This window comes from Pimephales promelas, chromosome 8 (assembly GCF_988280905.1).
Source record: "Pimephales promelas chromosome 8, fPimPro1.hap1.1, whole genome shotgun sequence".
NCBI lineage: Eukaryota > Metazoa > Chordata > Actinopteri > Cypriniformes > Leuciscidae > Pimephales > Pimephales promelas.
Window position 1 is genome coordinate 16,606,595 of NC_142776.1, and position 14,428 is coordinate 16,621,022.

At 36.2% G+C, this 14,428-nt stretch overlaps 1 protein-coding gene across 1 annotated transcript; it reads right to left on the reverse strand.

The window, feature by feature from the left end:
- Window positions 1-4,745: 4,745 nt before the first annotated feature.
- On the reverse strand, window positions 4,746-6,322 carry LOC120480291 (uncharacterized). The gene has a single exon (XM_089134630.1). The coding sequence runs from the start codon at window positions 6,303-6,305 to the stop codon at window positions 5,277-5,279; it is 1,029 nt and encodes a 342-aa protein (XP_088990756.1). The 5' UTR covers window positions 6,306-6,322; the 3' UTR covers window positions 4,746-5,276.
- Window positions 6,323-14,428: the final 8,106 nt, after the last annotated feature.

A 14,428-nucleotide genomic window follows, 5' to 3' on the forward strand; every position in this document is an offset into this window, starting at 1 on the left:
CTAGTAACAAAATAATAGTTACTAGTCACTATTGAAATAAGCACTAGTATCTAATGAATAAGTACTAGTATCTAATGAATAAGGACTAGTATCTAATGAATAAGTACTAGTATGTAATGAATAAGTACCAGTAACTAATGAATAAGCACTGGTATCTTATAAATAAGAACTAGTATCTAATGAATAAGTACTAGTATCTAATGAATAAGTACTAGTATCTAATGAATAAGTACTAGTACCTAATGAATAGGTACTAGTACTTAATGGAATAGATACTAGTATCTAAAAAATAAGTACTAGTAGCATGAAAATAGAGACTAGTAGGTTAAAATGATTAAATGTTAAAACGGCTTGCCATAAATACAATGGATTAAGCAAAAACATTTGAATTATCCTATTCAGGCAGTCAAACGTTAATGACGCAAAAGGGGAGGATCTCAATGAAAACCAAAGGCTAATGGTCACAAGAGACGCGTTTAAAACACAGGTTTCTATGGCAAGCCGTTTAAGCTTTTAATAATTTCCAGGATATGAATTCTTGATATCAACAATTACATTCTTGATATCAACAATTACATATCAGGAATTCACATTTTTACTAGTAACAATGTAATTATGATATCAAAAATGATGTTTCTAGTAAAAAATCAATTCTTGATATCAACAATTCAATTTGAATAGCTTTAATTCACTTCCAGGATATGAATTCTTGCTATCAACAATGCAATTTTTTGATATCAACAATTGAATTGTTGATATCAAGAATTCTTGATATCAACAATTGAATTGTTGATATCAACAACTGAATTGCTGATATCTGTAATTGTATTTTCACTAGTGAAATGTCACCATAGGCTGCCATTCAAAATGAATTGTTGATATCAAGAATTGATTTTTTACTAGTAGAAATATCATTTTGATATCAATAATTACATTGTTAGTAAAAATGCGAATTCCTGATATCAATAATTAAATTGTCACTAGTTGAAATGTCGGCAACACTTTAGAATACGGTTACTTCGTTAATGAATAACTACACAAGAACCATTGAGTAACACAATATTAACAATCTAGTAACTATTATTAACTAACAAGAAACTCAGATTAACGAACTAGTAAGTAATAGCGCACAGACGAAAGTGGTAGTTCACTATTAAGTAATCAATAACTACTATTTTTTTAATACTTTCCAGAGAACTACTGAAAAAGTTTATTAAGAATCTAGTAACTACTATTAACTAAAAGAAACTCTTATTAACAAATTAGTAAGTAATAGCTCACAGATGAAAGTGTTACTAGATACTTCTGTGGGAATTACTAATTATTTGGATCTGTATTATAAAGTGAAGATCATTGGAACTAACTAGTACTCAAGTGTTACTACATGATCTAGTCATGATTTGTGCAAACGTTTGAGATTTTTGGTGAACTTTAGTAGAGCAAAAACTCCAGTGTTAAATTAACTCTCCTGGGGAGTTTATATGACTCCACACTCAAGAGTGTTAAATTAACACTGAATCAGTGTTAAAGTTAATGAGATAATTAAGTGATTAATTGAGCGATGATTGACCAACATTGAAGATACCTGATGTTAACAAGTAGAATCACTGAAAGTGAAAAATCAAAATTATAAGTCACCATTATGGAGATCGGTGTTTGCTTCAGTGGGGCAGTCTGTCAACCCTTACATTTTATACTTTAGATATTGTCTATTGTCTTTTGTCTTTGTCACAAAAGTCTGACGTTGAAAAGAAGTCCACTGAGGGGCATGAATGTCTTTTTGTGACGTGTTCTGCACGTCCGATATAGACATTAATGGATCCTCCGTACAAGGTTAAAAACAAGTGCAAATGTGGCCATTGTGGACATGTTTTCATCATAACTTATGGTCTTATTTAGACAATTTAAACTGTTTCTTGACCAAATAAACACTCTTGGGATGCATTAAATTAAAACTCATGTTTATTTACATTGTTTAGATGTGGTTTAGATGGTGATATTGGTTTCATTTTAAATCACCATTGTGGTGATGAGTGTTTGCTTTAGTTGGGCTTTTGGTCCCAGTTCTTCTTACTTTAGCTTTTCTTTGGCTTTTGTAACTATTTGCATAACACCATTCATTGTGCAGAGAAAGCCAAGAAAATTAAAAATTAGTTGTCATCAGCTGCTTGTTGATGATGACAAAATCAACACAATGCAAGCATTAAACAACATCTAAACTTTTGTTTTTATATCTGAAATTTCTAATTATTCGTCTTGTGGAACTGCATTATTTGGACTTTATAATGACCACTGCGTACAATGTGTTTTAAGAAAGTGAATCACATAGTCACACACAGATTTCAAGATTTTGCATATGATTCTCAACGATGGTGAAAACCAAAACAAAAAAGCCTGGGAATCAAGGATGTTTTGTACTATGAAAGCTACCCATCATGCATTGCAGCATGAAGCATTTTTTTTTTATTATTTATTGTCTCCATTTTTGTGAATCATGCAAATTCTTGATGCCTGTGTGTGACTATATGGTACATTTTCTCAAAACATTGTGTAAATTTGCTTTTTGTCCAACTTCCATGCTACTAATGCAGTTCCACAACATTGGTGGTTATAAACGCCAGATACATTGTAAAAACTAATCTATAGAATTTACCCAATAAATGTGAGGTAACAATTTGCATTGACTTTGGTGGGGTAAATTTAATCCCATATAGTGAGTATAAACTATCTGAAGTAAATAGCTATTAAATACTTGCATAAATTGGGTAACAATACCTCACATTTATCAATAGATACTTACTCATTAAAATTAGGTAAAAATTATCTCTTCAAATAAAAGCTAATTACTTATTCAGAGAAGGTATAATGTACTGCCCACAATAAAGACATTCAGATGGTCCATCAGATCAATGTTTTTAATCCCAAAAAATCCTATGAAACACCTTTACACAACAACAGCTTTACACAACATTTCAAGTAGAACCTGTTTTACAAATCACAATCAAATGTTGTTTCAAAAATGTTGGATAATAAAACATATCCCTGTTTTAGGACATCCAGATCAGAGTGGAAAAGAGAAGTGAGGAGAGAAGGCAGCAGAGAAGAGAAAATGAAAGGAGAAATGAGGAGATCAGAGCAGTGCTGGATGTCCAATAACTTTAAGATTTTCTTGTATCTAAACTCTTAGATTAAACTCTTTTGGTTTCTTTTCAGATTTACATAACAGTGACTGAACAAATCTGTGGTACAGGTACATTCATATAGCAAATAACAGAACAGCCTTGTTTATATGCATAATGATGCACCAAATTATCAAAAAACACAGAATGAAGTGCTAAATAAAGTACAACAGCTTCACACAACCATGAAAAAATTGACTCGTTTTATAACTCACTAAGATAAGTTTCAAATGTTGTTTCTGGATAATTGGCTACTCTAAACAACACATGCCACTTTTTCTATTTTAAAAATCAAAAGCACACACACAAACTCCACATGGTTGTTTCTGTGCATGTACAGTATCAAATATCTGGATAAAGATAAAACAGAACCGCAACATTCTTTAATATTTGAGCTTGCTCTCACTCTTAAAGATAGGATGAGAATAAAAGAAACAAATGGAGAAGGAGAGATCAAAATTCTTCAGGTCACTTTCTATTGGTATTCCTTTTCTGTCAATCTGTGTGAAAACACACAGAGCAATGGGCTGATAGAGAGTGGATGGATCTGTGTCTTTATGTGTAGCAAATAAGGAAAAAGAAGAAAAATATAAAACTACACTCCATTTCAACTACATTAAAATCATGTCCAGAGAAAAGATCCTCTTTCAAACAAGAGGGGAAATGTGTGTCTACTGCATGAGCTTATTTTTGAGGCTGTGGACCTTTTTCGGTAGTTTTGCCCCGTCAATTTCCAAAAAAAGTTTTTGAAAAGCTTCAAACGTGTTTTTCAGCTCCTTTGGATATTCGATGTTGATTGCATAAATGAGTCCCATCAGCAGTATGCATGCCTTTGTTCGGCTTCCACATCCTTCCATCACTTGGTTTCCCTCGATCGCAATAGTTAAATCTGATGGGTCCTCCTCAGCCATGACATTGTGCTTCACAATCACCTTCAATGTTTTGTCTGTGTAGTCCTCACATTCCTACATGTTGAAAAGAAACAAACAAAAAGCATACACATTTTTATTTTATTTAAGATGCTGTTTCAATATATTTCAGTTTATTAAAAAGGAGAGCAGAGGGGGAGTGGAAGGCAAAAGGAGAAGGTGGAGAGGAGAGGAGGATCCCTTGAGTTAAAGGAGTAATTCACTTTTAAAAAAAACAATTTGCTGATAATTTACTCACCACAATGTCATCCAAGATGTCCACGTCATTCTTTCTTCAGTCAAAAAGAAATTGAGGTTTTTGATGAAAACATTCCAGCATTTTCTCCATATAATGGACTTCAATGGGGTCCAAATGAGAGTTTCAGTGCAGCTTCAAAGGGCTTTAAACGACTCCAGACGATGAATAAGGGTCTTATCTAGGACCCTTCGAGCCATGACTAGAAAAACTATTTCTTCATTTTGATGAACGAGTTCGAACAGGAGAGTCACGAACGCTCATCACAGAACAGAGCAAGGCGAGCATTTGTGCTTACAAAACTTAAACTTTTTTATTTATTTTTTAAATGAGCGATCGTGACTCTCCTGTTCGAACTTGTTCATCAAAATGAAGAAATAGTTTTTCTAGTTCAAAGGGCTTTAGTTTTTCTAAATTATCCAATTAGTTTTTTCTAGTTCAAAGGGCACGATCGCTTAATTTTAGTGAAAGTTAAAACTTCCGAAATCTCAGTGTAAACAATGCGTGATGTAGACGCGTGACAGATCACTTCCAGCGTAACGTCTGGAGACGGTTCAGTTCGGTTCAGTTGAACATCTGATTCAGATCAGTTCGACGGCTCTTAACAAGAGGTAAAAACGATATAAATTCTGTTTGTTTTCTAACACAAACCGCTCGTTTCGTGTCTTAGGCCATCAGTGTGTACTTACATTTACGAGTCATTAAATCATGTTTAATTTGGACTTCTCTGTGCTGCTCTTTGAGGTGGACCCCCTAAACCTCCATCATATGACTGATAGACAAGAACGGTTTGACCTAAAAATGTCAAAATTGAAAATACTGTGGAAACAAAGACACCTACATCTTGGATGCCCTCGAGGTAAGCTAAAACATATCAAAAATTTATTTCAAAGTGAACTATCCCTTTAATCAAAAATCTGTTATCAATATGACCTACTTGGCAGTCAAGGAAAAGATCTTCTTGTCTTTCACTTCAACTCTTCGGCTGGAGAAGGTTTTATTCATTTTATCTGCAATTATCTTTGCATTGTTTTTCTTTGTAATTTCACAAATTAATTCAAGCCTCTCTTTCTCCAGAGTCTCTTGGCTTTCACCAGTAGGGTGTGGAGGGAGGTAATTAACCTCTGCTTTTTTGGGCTTTTTTATATTTTTCGAAGGCACTGCATCACCTGGATGCTTCTTTTTTAAGGTGTTGATTTCAATTTCTGGGTAAGAATATTTTCGAGATCTTAGCTTGGCACGGTAATTGTGCATCTTGTTTTTCATGCGCTGCTGCCAGCCATATAACCCTGTAAATGATCCCGGCTCCCTAAGACACGGAAACTTAGAAACCAAGGCTTCAGCCACAGAGAGGATTTGCTCATTGGTTGGGTAAGCAGTGTAAGAAAAAAATACTTTTGCAAGATCTTGCATTATTGCTGATTTAACACTGGCATCCATGAAGTGTCTTCCAGTGGCATCATATGAGTTGTTTGCCTCTGCGAGGATGAGTTCTAGGTCTCGGGAAAACTCCGGTACTTGGAATGGCACTGGCCATGCAGCAGAGCGACATGAATTAGGGAGAGTAATGGTGTCACTGGAACTTGACGATGCACAGTTTGGCACCTCTGAGGATGCATCATGATCTGCAGGGCAGGTGTCCGTTTCAGTAGTACTTGCAGGATAGGTGCTCACTGAACTCAATGTAGATGATTCAAGTACTGGCTGTAGGTCAAGGGTTATCGTTGGCTCTTTTAGGATCACTTTAACAGTGGCCTTGTCATACAAGTCAGCAGTTGAGGTGACACTGAAAAACTCACTGTCAAAGTCTTTGTCTAGGTATAGTAGTCCAATTTCACCAGGCAATTGAAACGTTTCAGTAACTATGGAAACAAGTTCTTCCACTGTATTTGGAATTCCTGTTGGAAGTTTCAGCTTTTGAATGTTGTGTTCTTCTAAAATGACTCGTAAATGGACCGCCATTGTTGTTTGGAGTGCGTTTCCTCAGCTGTAGAGACAGAGAAAGAAAAGAAATTGAGATAGGTTATTAATAGTTGATGAGCTTACTTGCATTTGCTTCAATATTCTTCTGCCAAAGCAATAAACAGATATTTAGTTCAGTGGAAATTTCAATAAATAATCTTTGATTTGCATTATTATTATTTTTTTTTTTAACTTTTCTTTTATTTCCTATTATCAAGTGCAGTCATACAGTATGTTACGAGTAAACATTTGATGATACAATAATGATGATACAGTAAAGTGTCATGGACAAGACTACAAATAGAGCATCAGACCATAGATATCTTCCATCCTAACAAGAATATAAGTGAGGGGAAAGATCCTTATCTCTGCAGTACCACATATACATTTTGGTAAATAGTACAGATTTTTTTTTTCCCTTTCCTTCCTTTACAATACATATGACCATTGGGAGAAAAAAAATGAAATAAAACCAAGAAAAATATAGTCTACATAATAGTCATATCAAATGAAAATGTTGGACAATTGAAGACCATTTATTTAAGAAAACCTCTACTTTCAGTTGTAATAATGCCGTTGTATACTCCATGTTATAAACATCCATTCTATCCCTCCATTGTGCAACCGTTGGAGGGTGTGGCTTCAGCCACGAGGCTGTGATTGCTTTGTTTGCTATTAAAAGAAGGAGTCTCAGCAAACATTTTTGGTTATCCTCTTCAAGGTCAGCTGGCAGTATCCCTAGCACAAAGTATGATGGTTCAAGAGGTAGATCTATACAAAGACATTTTTTTATTTCTTTTTGTATATTTTGCCAATATTCTAATATCCTTGGACAGTCCCAAAATATATGGGTGTGATCTCCCACCAAGCCACAACCTCTCCAACAGCTATCTGAATTATTGCTCCATTTTGATGTTATGAATGGAGTTCTAAAATATCTCATTTTAATTTTCCATCCAAATTCCTTCCAATTAGGGCTACTGGTTACCCTGTGTCCTTGACTGAATGAAGTCTCCCACTGCTCGTCTGTAATTATTGTGTTCATTTCTAATTCCCATTTTTCTTTAATATCTAAATTATTTCCTTTAAATTCTTCTTGCAATATTTTGTAAATATGTGAAATGAATTTTGAGTTTACTTTTCCTTCTATTATTGATATGAAGAAACGCTCTATTTTTGTTGGTTGGGAGCAGAGCCTTTCCCATTCTAGATGATTTTGGAGGTAATGTCTAATTTGTAAATACCTAAAGAAATCTTGGTTCGGTAAATCATAATTCTCTTTGAGTTGTTCAAATGATTTCAAGGCTGCTCCGTCAAACAGTTGATCCAAAACCACTAGACCCCTTTCTGTCCATTTCAGGAAACTCTTGTCCAGCCTAGCTGGGGAAAACTCACAATTATTTGCTATCCTTATAGCTCTGGAAATAGTCATGGGAAGTTGTAATTTCTTCCTCACAATTGACCATATTTTTAAGGTGTTTCTACTCCATACATTAGTGATCTTCTTTTTACCCCATATGTCTTGGTTTAGGAATGGAATTGAGTCTAATGGGAAATCTGGACATTCACTCTGCTCCATTCCGACCCAGACAGTATCAATCTCTTGAGACATCCACGCAACCATTGCTCTGAGTTGGGCTGACCAATAATATGTTTTAAGGCTAGTCAATTCCAGGCCTCCATTTTTCTTTGGGCAAAGTAGTCTTTTAAATTTTAGTCTGGGTCGCTTTCCTTGCCAAATAAATTTGGATAGCCATTTATCTAGTATAGTAAAGGTGGAGGCAGGAACGTATATAGGTAGTGATTGGAAGAGAAAGAGCAACCTAGGTAAAATGTTCATTCTTATAGTTTCTATTATTCCTATCAAGGAGAGTGGAAGAATTTCCCATCTAGTAAGGTCCATTTTTATGCTACCCAGTAATTTCCCGTAATTGGCTTTAAAAAGTTTAGATAAGTCTGTCGTTATGATAATCCCCAAATATCTAAATCCTTGCGACCAATGGAAATCAAGCCTTTCTGACAGTTGGATTGGCCAATGTCCAACTAGCATCATTGCCTCAGATTTTGATTGATTAATTTGATAACCAGAAAGATCTCCATATTTTTTTAAGGTGTCTAGCAGTGCAGGGACAGAAAGAGCTGGATCCCTTATATAGGTCAGGATATCGTCTGCATAAAGAGATATCTTGTGTTCCTTATTCCCCATGTCTTTTATGCCTTTTATTTCCTCGTTCTGTCTTATAGATGCTGCCAGGGGTTCAATATTTATAGCAAAAAGTAGAGGACTAAGACAGTCTCCTTGCCTAACCCCCCTCTGTAGGTCAAAGAATTCAGAGCAACATCCATTGACCCTGACGCGAGATTTTGGATTTCTGTAAATAACTCTGACCCACTCTATAAATTTTGGGTGAAATCCCATGACTGATAGCGTTTTGTATAAAAATTCCCAATTTACAGTGTCGAATGCTTTCTGTGCATCAAAGCTTATTAACATTGATGTCTGTTTGTCTCTTTTGGCGCAAGTAATTATGTTTAGAGTTCTTCTTATATTGTTGGCACCCTGTCTATTAGGAATAAATCCGGTTTGATCTGGCTTAATCAGAGTAGTAATATGTTTTTGAACTCTATGTGCTAAAATACTTGTCAGTATTTTCTGATCATTGCATATCAAGCTGATGGGTCTATATCCTTCACAGAGTGTTGGGTCCTTTCCTTCTTTATGAATAACAGATATAATGGCCTGTGACCATGTCTCCGGAGGATTATTCTCAGAGAGAGAGTATCTAAATACCTTGGTTAGCACAGGTACAAGATCATTTATGAAGCATTTGTAAAACTCTCCAGGAAGCCCATCGACTCCTGGAGATTTGTTACTTTTCAATCTTTTTATAGCCTCTCTTATTTCTGTTTCTGTAATAGGTGTTATCATCTGTTTAGATGTTTCTTCTGATAATGTGGGGAGATTTAAACCAGTAAGGAAAGTATCAGTATCTCTTCCTGATGTTTGTACTCTGGGTTCTTTGTATACATTTTGGTAGAATGATGCAAAGGCATCTGCTACTTCTTTGGGTTGAGATACTATTCTACTCAGTGTAGGATGAGAAATCTTGGACACAGTACGATTAGCTTGAGCTTTACGAAGTTGAAAAGCTAGAAGGCGGCTAGCTTTATTCCCCATCTCGTAATATCTTTGTTTAGAAAATCTTAAAGCCCCTTCAGCTTTATATGACAAGAGTTTATCCAAGGCTTTTCTTGTCTCCTTAAGTTCTGTAGCAATGTTACTCATTCTTGTGGTCTTGTGTTGTGTCTCTAAAAGCTTTATTTTATTTTCCAGATTTAGTTGTTCCTTGAGTCGCTGTCTTTTTATTTTTGATGATATCTCTATTATTTTTCCTCTCATAACTGCTTTTGCTCCCTCCCATAGAACTGAGGGATCAACTTCACCATTATCATTGATCTCAAAACATTCTTTTATGGATTTGCTTAATTCTTCTACTATTTCAGACTTATTCAGCAGTGATACGTTTAGCCTCCAATATCTGAAAAAAGAGTGCATGCCTAAATCTACTTTCAGCACAATAGGTGCATGATCACTCAGGGTTATAGGTTCAATGAAACAGTCTGTTACTTTATGTATGTATTGTTGAGGGAGACAGAAAAAATCAATTCTTGAGTAACTATTGTGGACATTAGAGAAGAAACTGAAATCTTTTCGTTTTAGGTTTCTAGCTCTCCATGGGTCAGTAAGACCCAATTCGGACATAAAGTTATTTAAAGTTTTTGTTTTGGAGCACTGAGATCCCTTCTCCATGGGCATCCTATTCAGCTTCCCATCCTGCACTGCGTTAAAGTCCCCTCCTATTATTAATACCCCTTTTGCATTGCCCGCAATGATGTTAGCGATCTCTCTAAAGAACATTGGATCAAACATGTTTGGAGCATATACGTTTAGTATGGATATTTCGTTTCCTCCAGCAGTCCCAACCACCATGACATAACGACCTGATTTGTCCTGTATCACCTTCTCTGCGTTAAAAGCCAGGTTTTTGTTGATTAAAATAGCCACCCCTCTTTTTTTCCCATTTGAGGCACTATATACAAAATTAACCCATTCCCTTCTTAGTTTTATATGCTCATTCTCTGATAAATGGGTTTCTTGGTTTCTTTCAAACAGATGAATTAGAGGAAATGACTAGCAGTTTAAGCACCATTCTTACTAGTACATTAGATATTGTTGCGCCAATTAGATTAAAAAAGGTTCGAGAGAAAATTAAAGCACCGTGGTACAACAGTGCTACGCATGCTATCAAGAGAGAAACTCGCAACTTAGAGCGTAAATGGAAACAAACTAATTTAGAGGTCTTTAGAATCGCGTGGAAAGACAGTATGTCACGTTATAAAAAGACACTAAAAACAGCCAGGGCTGAGCATCTCCGCAAACTAATCGAAAATAACCGAAATAATCCAAGGTTTTTATTTAACACCGTGGCTAGACTAACAAATAAACAGACATCACCAGAGCAAAATATACCTTTACAGTTTAGTAGTAATGATTTTATGAATTACTTCAATGCGAAAATAGAAAGCATCCGAAACAAAATTATAAATGTACAATCCGCTATGGTGTCTTATGATTCAGCTTCAATTATGGACCCTCTAGAACAACTAAACCGCTTTACAACGATAGGACAGGAGGAGCTAAATAAACTTATCATTGCATCTAAACCAACAACTTGTTTATTAGATCCAATACCCACTAAACTACTGAAAGAACTATTACCTGTAGTGGAAGAGCCTCTCCTCAATATTATTAACTCGTCTTTATCTTTAGGTCATGTCCCAAAAATATACAAGCTGGCTGTAATAAAACCGCTCATTAAGAAACCGCAATTAGATCCAAATAACTTGGCAAATTACAGACCCATTTCAAATCTTCCATTTATGTCCAAAATACTTGAAAAAGTAGTGTCCGCTCAATTGTGCTCTTTTTTGCAAGAAAATGATATCTATGAAAAATTCCAGTCAGGATTCAGACCGCATCATAGTACAGAAACTGCGCTAGTTAAAATTACAAATGATTTACTTTTAGCTTCTGACAGTCCTACTTGATCTTAGCGCTGCGTTCGACACTATAGATCATATAATACTCTTGGATCGACTACAAAACTTCACCGGTGTCCAGGGACAGGCATTAAGCTGGTTTAGATCGTACTTATCGGACCGTTCTCATTTTGTCTGTTTAAATGGGAAAAAATCAAAGATAACGTCAGTAGACTATGGAGTACCGCAAGGATCAGTTTTAGGCCCTCTGCTATTCTCAATATAGACCATTTCACAAGATGTAAACAACACTGGTCCAGAAACACTTCCTGTTTCAGTTTGTAACTGTTTTCTTTATTTCACATGTAAAGAAAACATCTTAAAGATGTTTGTTTAACTTTTTGATTCAGTTTTAAATGTTCTGTTGGTTGTATTTTATCCCAGCTTTTATGTAGTGTTAAAAAACTGAAACAGGAAGTGCTTCTGGACCAGTGTTGTTTACATCTTGTGAAATGGTCTATATATGCTGCCACTTGGTAATATTATAAGAAAACATGGAATTAATTTCCACTGTTACGCTGACGACACTCAATTATATATTTCATCACGACCAGATGAAAACACTAACTCATCTAAAATGACAGAGTGTCTCAAAGATATAAAATGCTGGATGACGCGTAATTTCCTGCTATTAAATTCAGATAAAACGGAGGTATTACTTATTGGTCCAAAAAACTACTCACAAAACCTCTCACAATACAACTTTAATATAGACGGATGTCCTGTTACTTTATCCACAACAGTAAAAGACCTGGGTGTTATACTAGACCGCAACTTGTCGTTCGAAAATCATATTTCATATGTTACAAGAACAGCCTTTTTCCACCTTAGAAACATTGCTAAGCTACGTAACATGCTATCTATTTCTGATGCAGAAAAATTAGTTCACGCATTCATGACCTCGAGACTAGATTACTGTAATGCTTTATTAGCCGGTTGTCCTGCATCCTCAATAAACAAGCTACAGTTAGTACAAAATGCAGCTGCTAGAGTTCTTACTAGGTCAAGAAAATATGATCATATAACACCGATTTTATCATCTCTACACTGGTTACCTATTAAGTTCCGCATCAACTACAAAATACTACTACTGACCTATAAAGCCCTAAATGGTTTAGCACCTATGTACTTAACGGACCTTCTTTCGCCCTACAATCCACCGCGTTCCTTAAGATCACTAAATTCAAGGCTTCTGGTCATTCCTAGGATATCGAAGTCCAGTAAAGGAGGGAGGGCGTTCTCGCATTTAGCTCCAAAACTCTGGAATGGCCTTCCCGATACGGTCCGAGCCTCTGACTCGCTGACACAGTTTAAAACTAGATTAAAGACGCATCTCTTTAGTCAAGCATTCACATAATGCTTACCTTCTAGTCCTCTGTTATGCCATACGGAACCGTTTGCCACTGAAACTGCTTAACGCACCAGTAGGGCTCGACAGCCTCTTAGACAAACGGGTCGGCGCGTATGGTTGGGTTGCGGAGAGTTCGGGTTACGGAGAGTTTGTGAGTTATAACGGAAATTATTATGAACATCAGCTATGCTAATTATTCTGCTGTTATCTCGGGACGCTTGTCCCGAGAAAAATGGCGTTCGTCAGGTCCAGTTTTGTGTCCAGCCTCTCACGGGGATTTCGGATGCCCCAACGCCTGTGATGAGACGACTCAACGCCTGTGATGAGACGACTCAACGCCTGCGATATGTTATGGCGCCGTTTGATTCATAAACAATATTTATATTTAATATTTATATTTAAACAATATGAATGTAAGCCAGAGGAGAACTGGCCCCCGACTGAGCCTGGGTTCTCCCAAGGTTTTTTCTCCATCCAATCTGATGGAGTTTGGTTCCTTGCCACTGTCGCCTTGCTTTTGGCTTGCTTTGAGCTTGCTCAGTTGGGGTTATTTATTTAGTGTTTAGCAATGTTGTTGATCTGTGTTGTGCTACTTACATGTTATCACTGTGAAGCTGCTTTGATACAATCTGTATTGTGAAAAGCGCTATATAAATAAATGTGACTTGACTTGACTTGACTTGACTTGTAATAATGCAATTGAGCATTGCATTTTTTTAAGCTGATTGAATATTTTCTTCCTTTTGATAGGATGGTTTAATCCACGGACATTATAGCTCACTACAATCAGTTTATCCATGTGAATAACAGTGTAGTATGATTTTAACCTTTATATTAGACATTGCTTTTCCAAATGTAGACCCATACCCGTATTTACAAAGCATCTTATGTGACTGCTTAATTATAAATAACATAACATATAACTTCCACCATTGTGGAGAACAAGAACTCACAGATAGAACAAGAAAAAAGTAAACAACTTCCAAACACCCGACTGTTCTAGCAAGCATAAACTCAGTCTCAACAGGGACAGAGAGTTGTGACCAATCTCTCTGGGGATGCGCACATAGTGCTGTTGCAACTATCATCTAGCTTACGCGTGATGAATTGCCTGTAATATGAAGCGTCGACGGAAAAAAAAAAAAGAGAAAGAAAAATGAATGAGAAGAAGAAAAAAAAAACGCTCGGTTGAGGAGAATCCGTCCTCTCTTATTAGTCATCTTAAAATAATAACACTAGCCAAACAAGTGTAACAGGGTCACTTGAATCGTTTTTTCTTTGTTTGTTTTTTATAAATCATTACTCACAGTTCAGAAATGTTTCAAATGTTCATCGATGGCCACCATGGAGAATGCTCTTCAAGTCTGCGTTGGTCATTGAATTAGCTCTGTTTGCCGTTGAAGCCTTGGTCCATTTGTTTTTCAAAAGTTCTGTTTGTAGTATCTCTCGTTCGTTCAATTGAACCTGGATACCCAGCTCTCCGAGCGTTGCGGCCGCGTCTGCGAGGGTCGTGAATGTCTTCGTTCCAGATTTCAGGTGAATTTTCAGCTTAGCAGGGAATGGCGATTGAGCTTTAATATTCTTCTCTTTAAGCAATTTCATCACGTCTCTTACTTGCTTGCGTTTCTTCTGGATGTCGGACGTGTCCTGGTCAAAGAAAATCCTCTGTCCG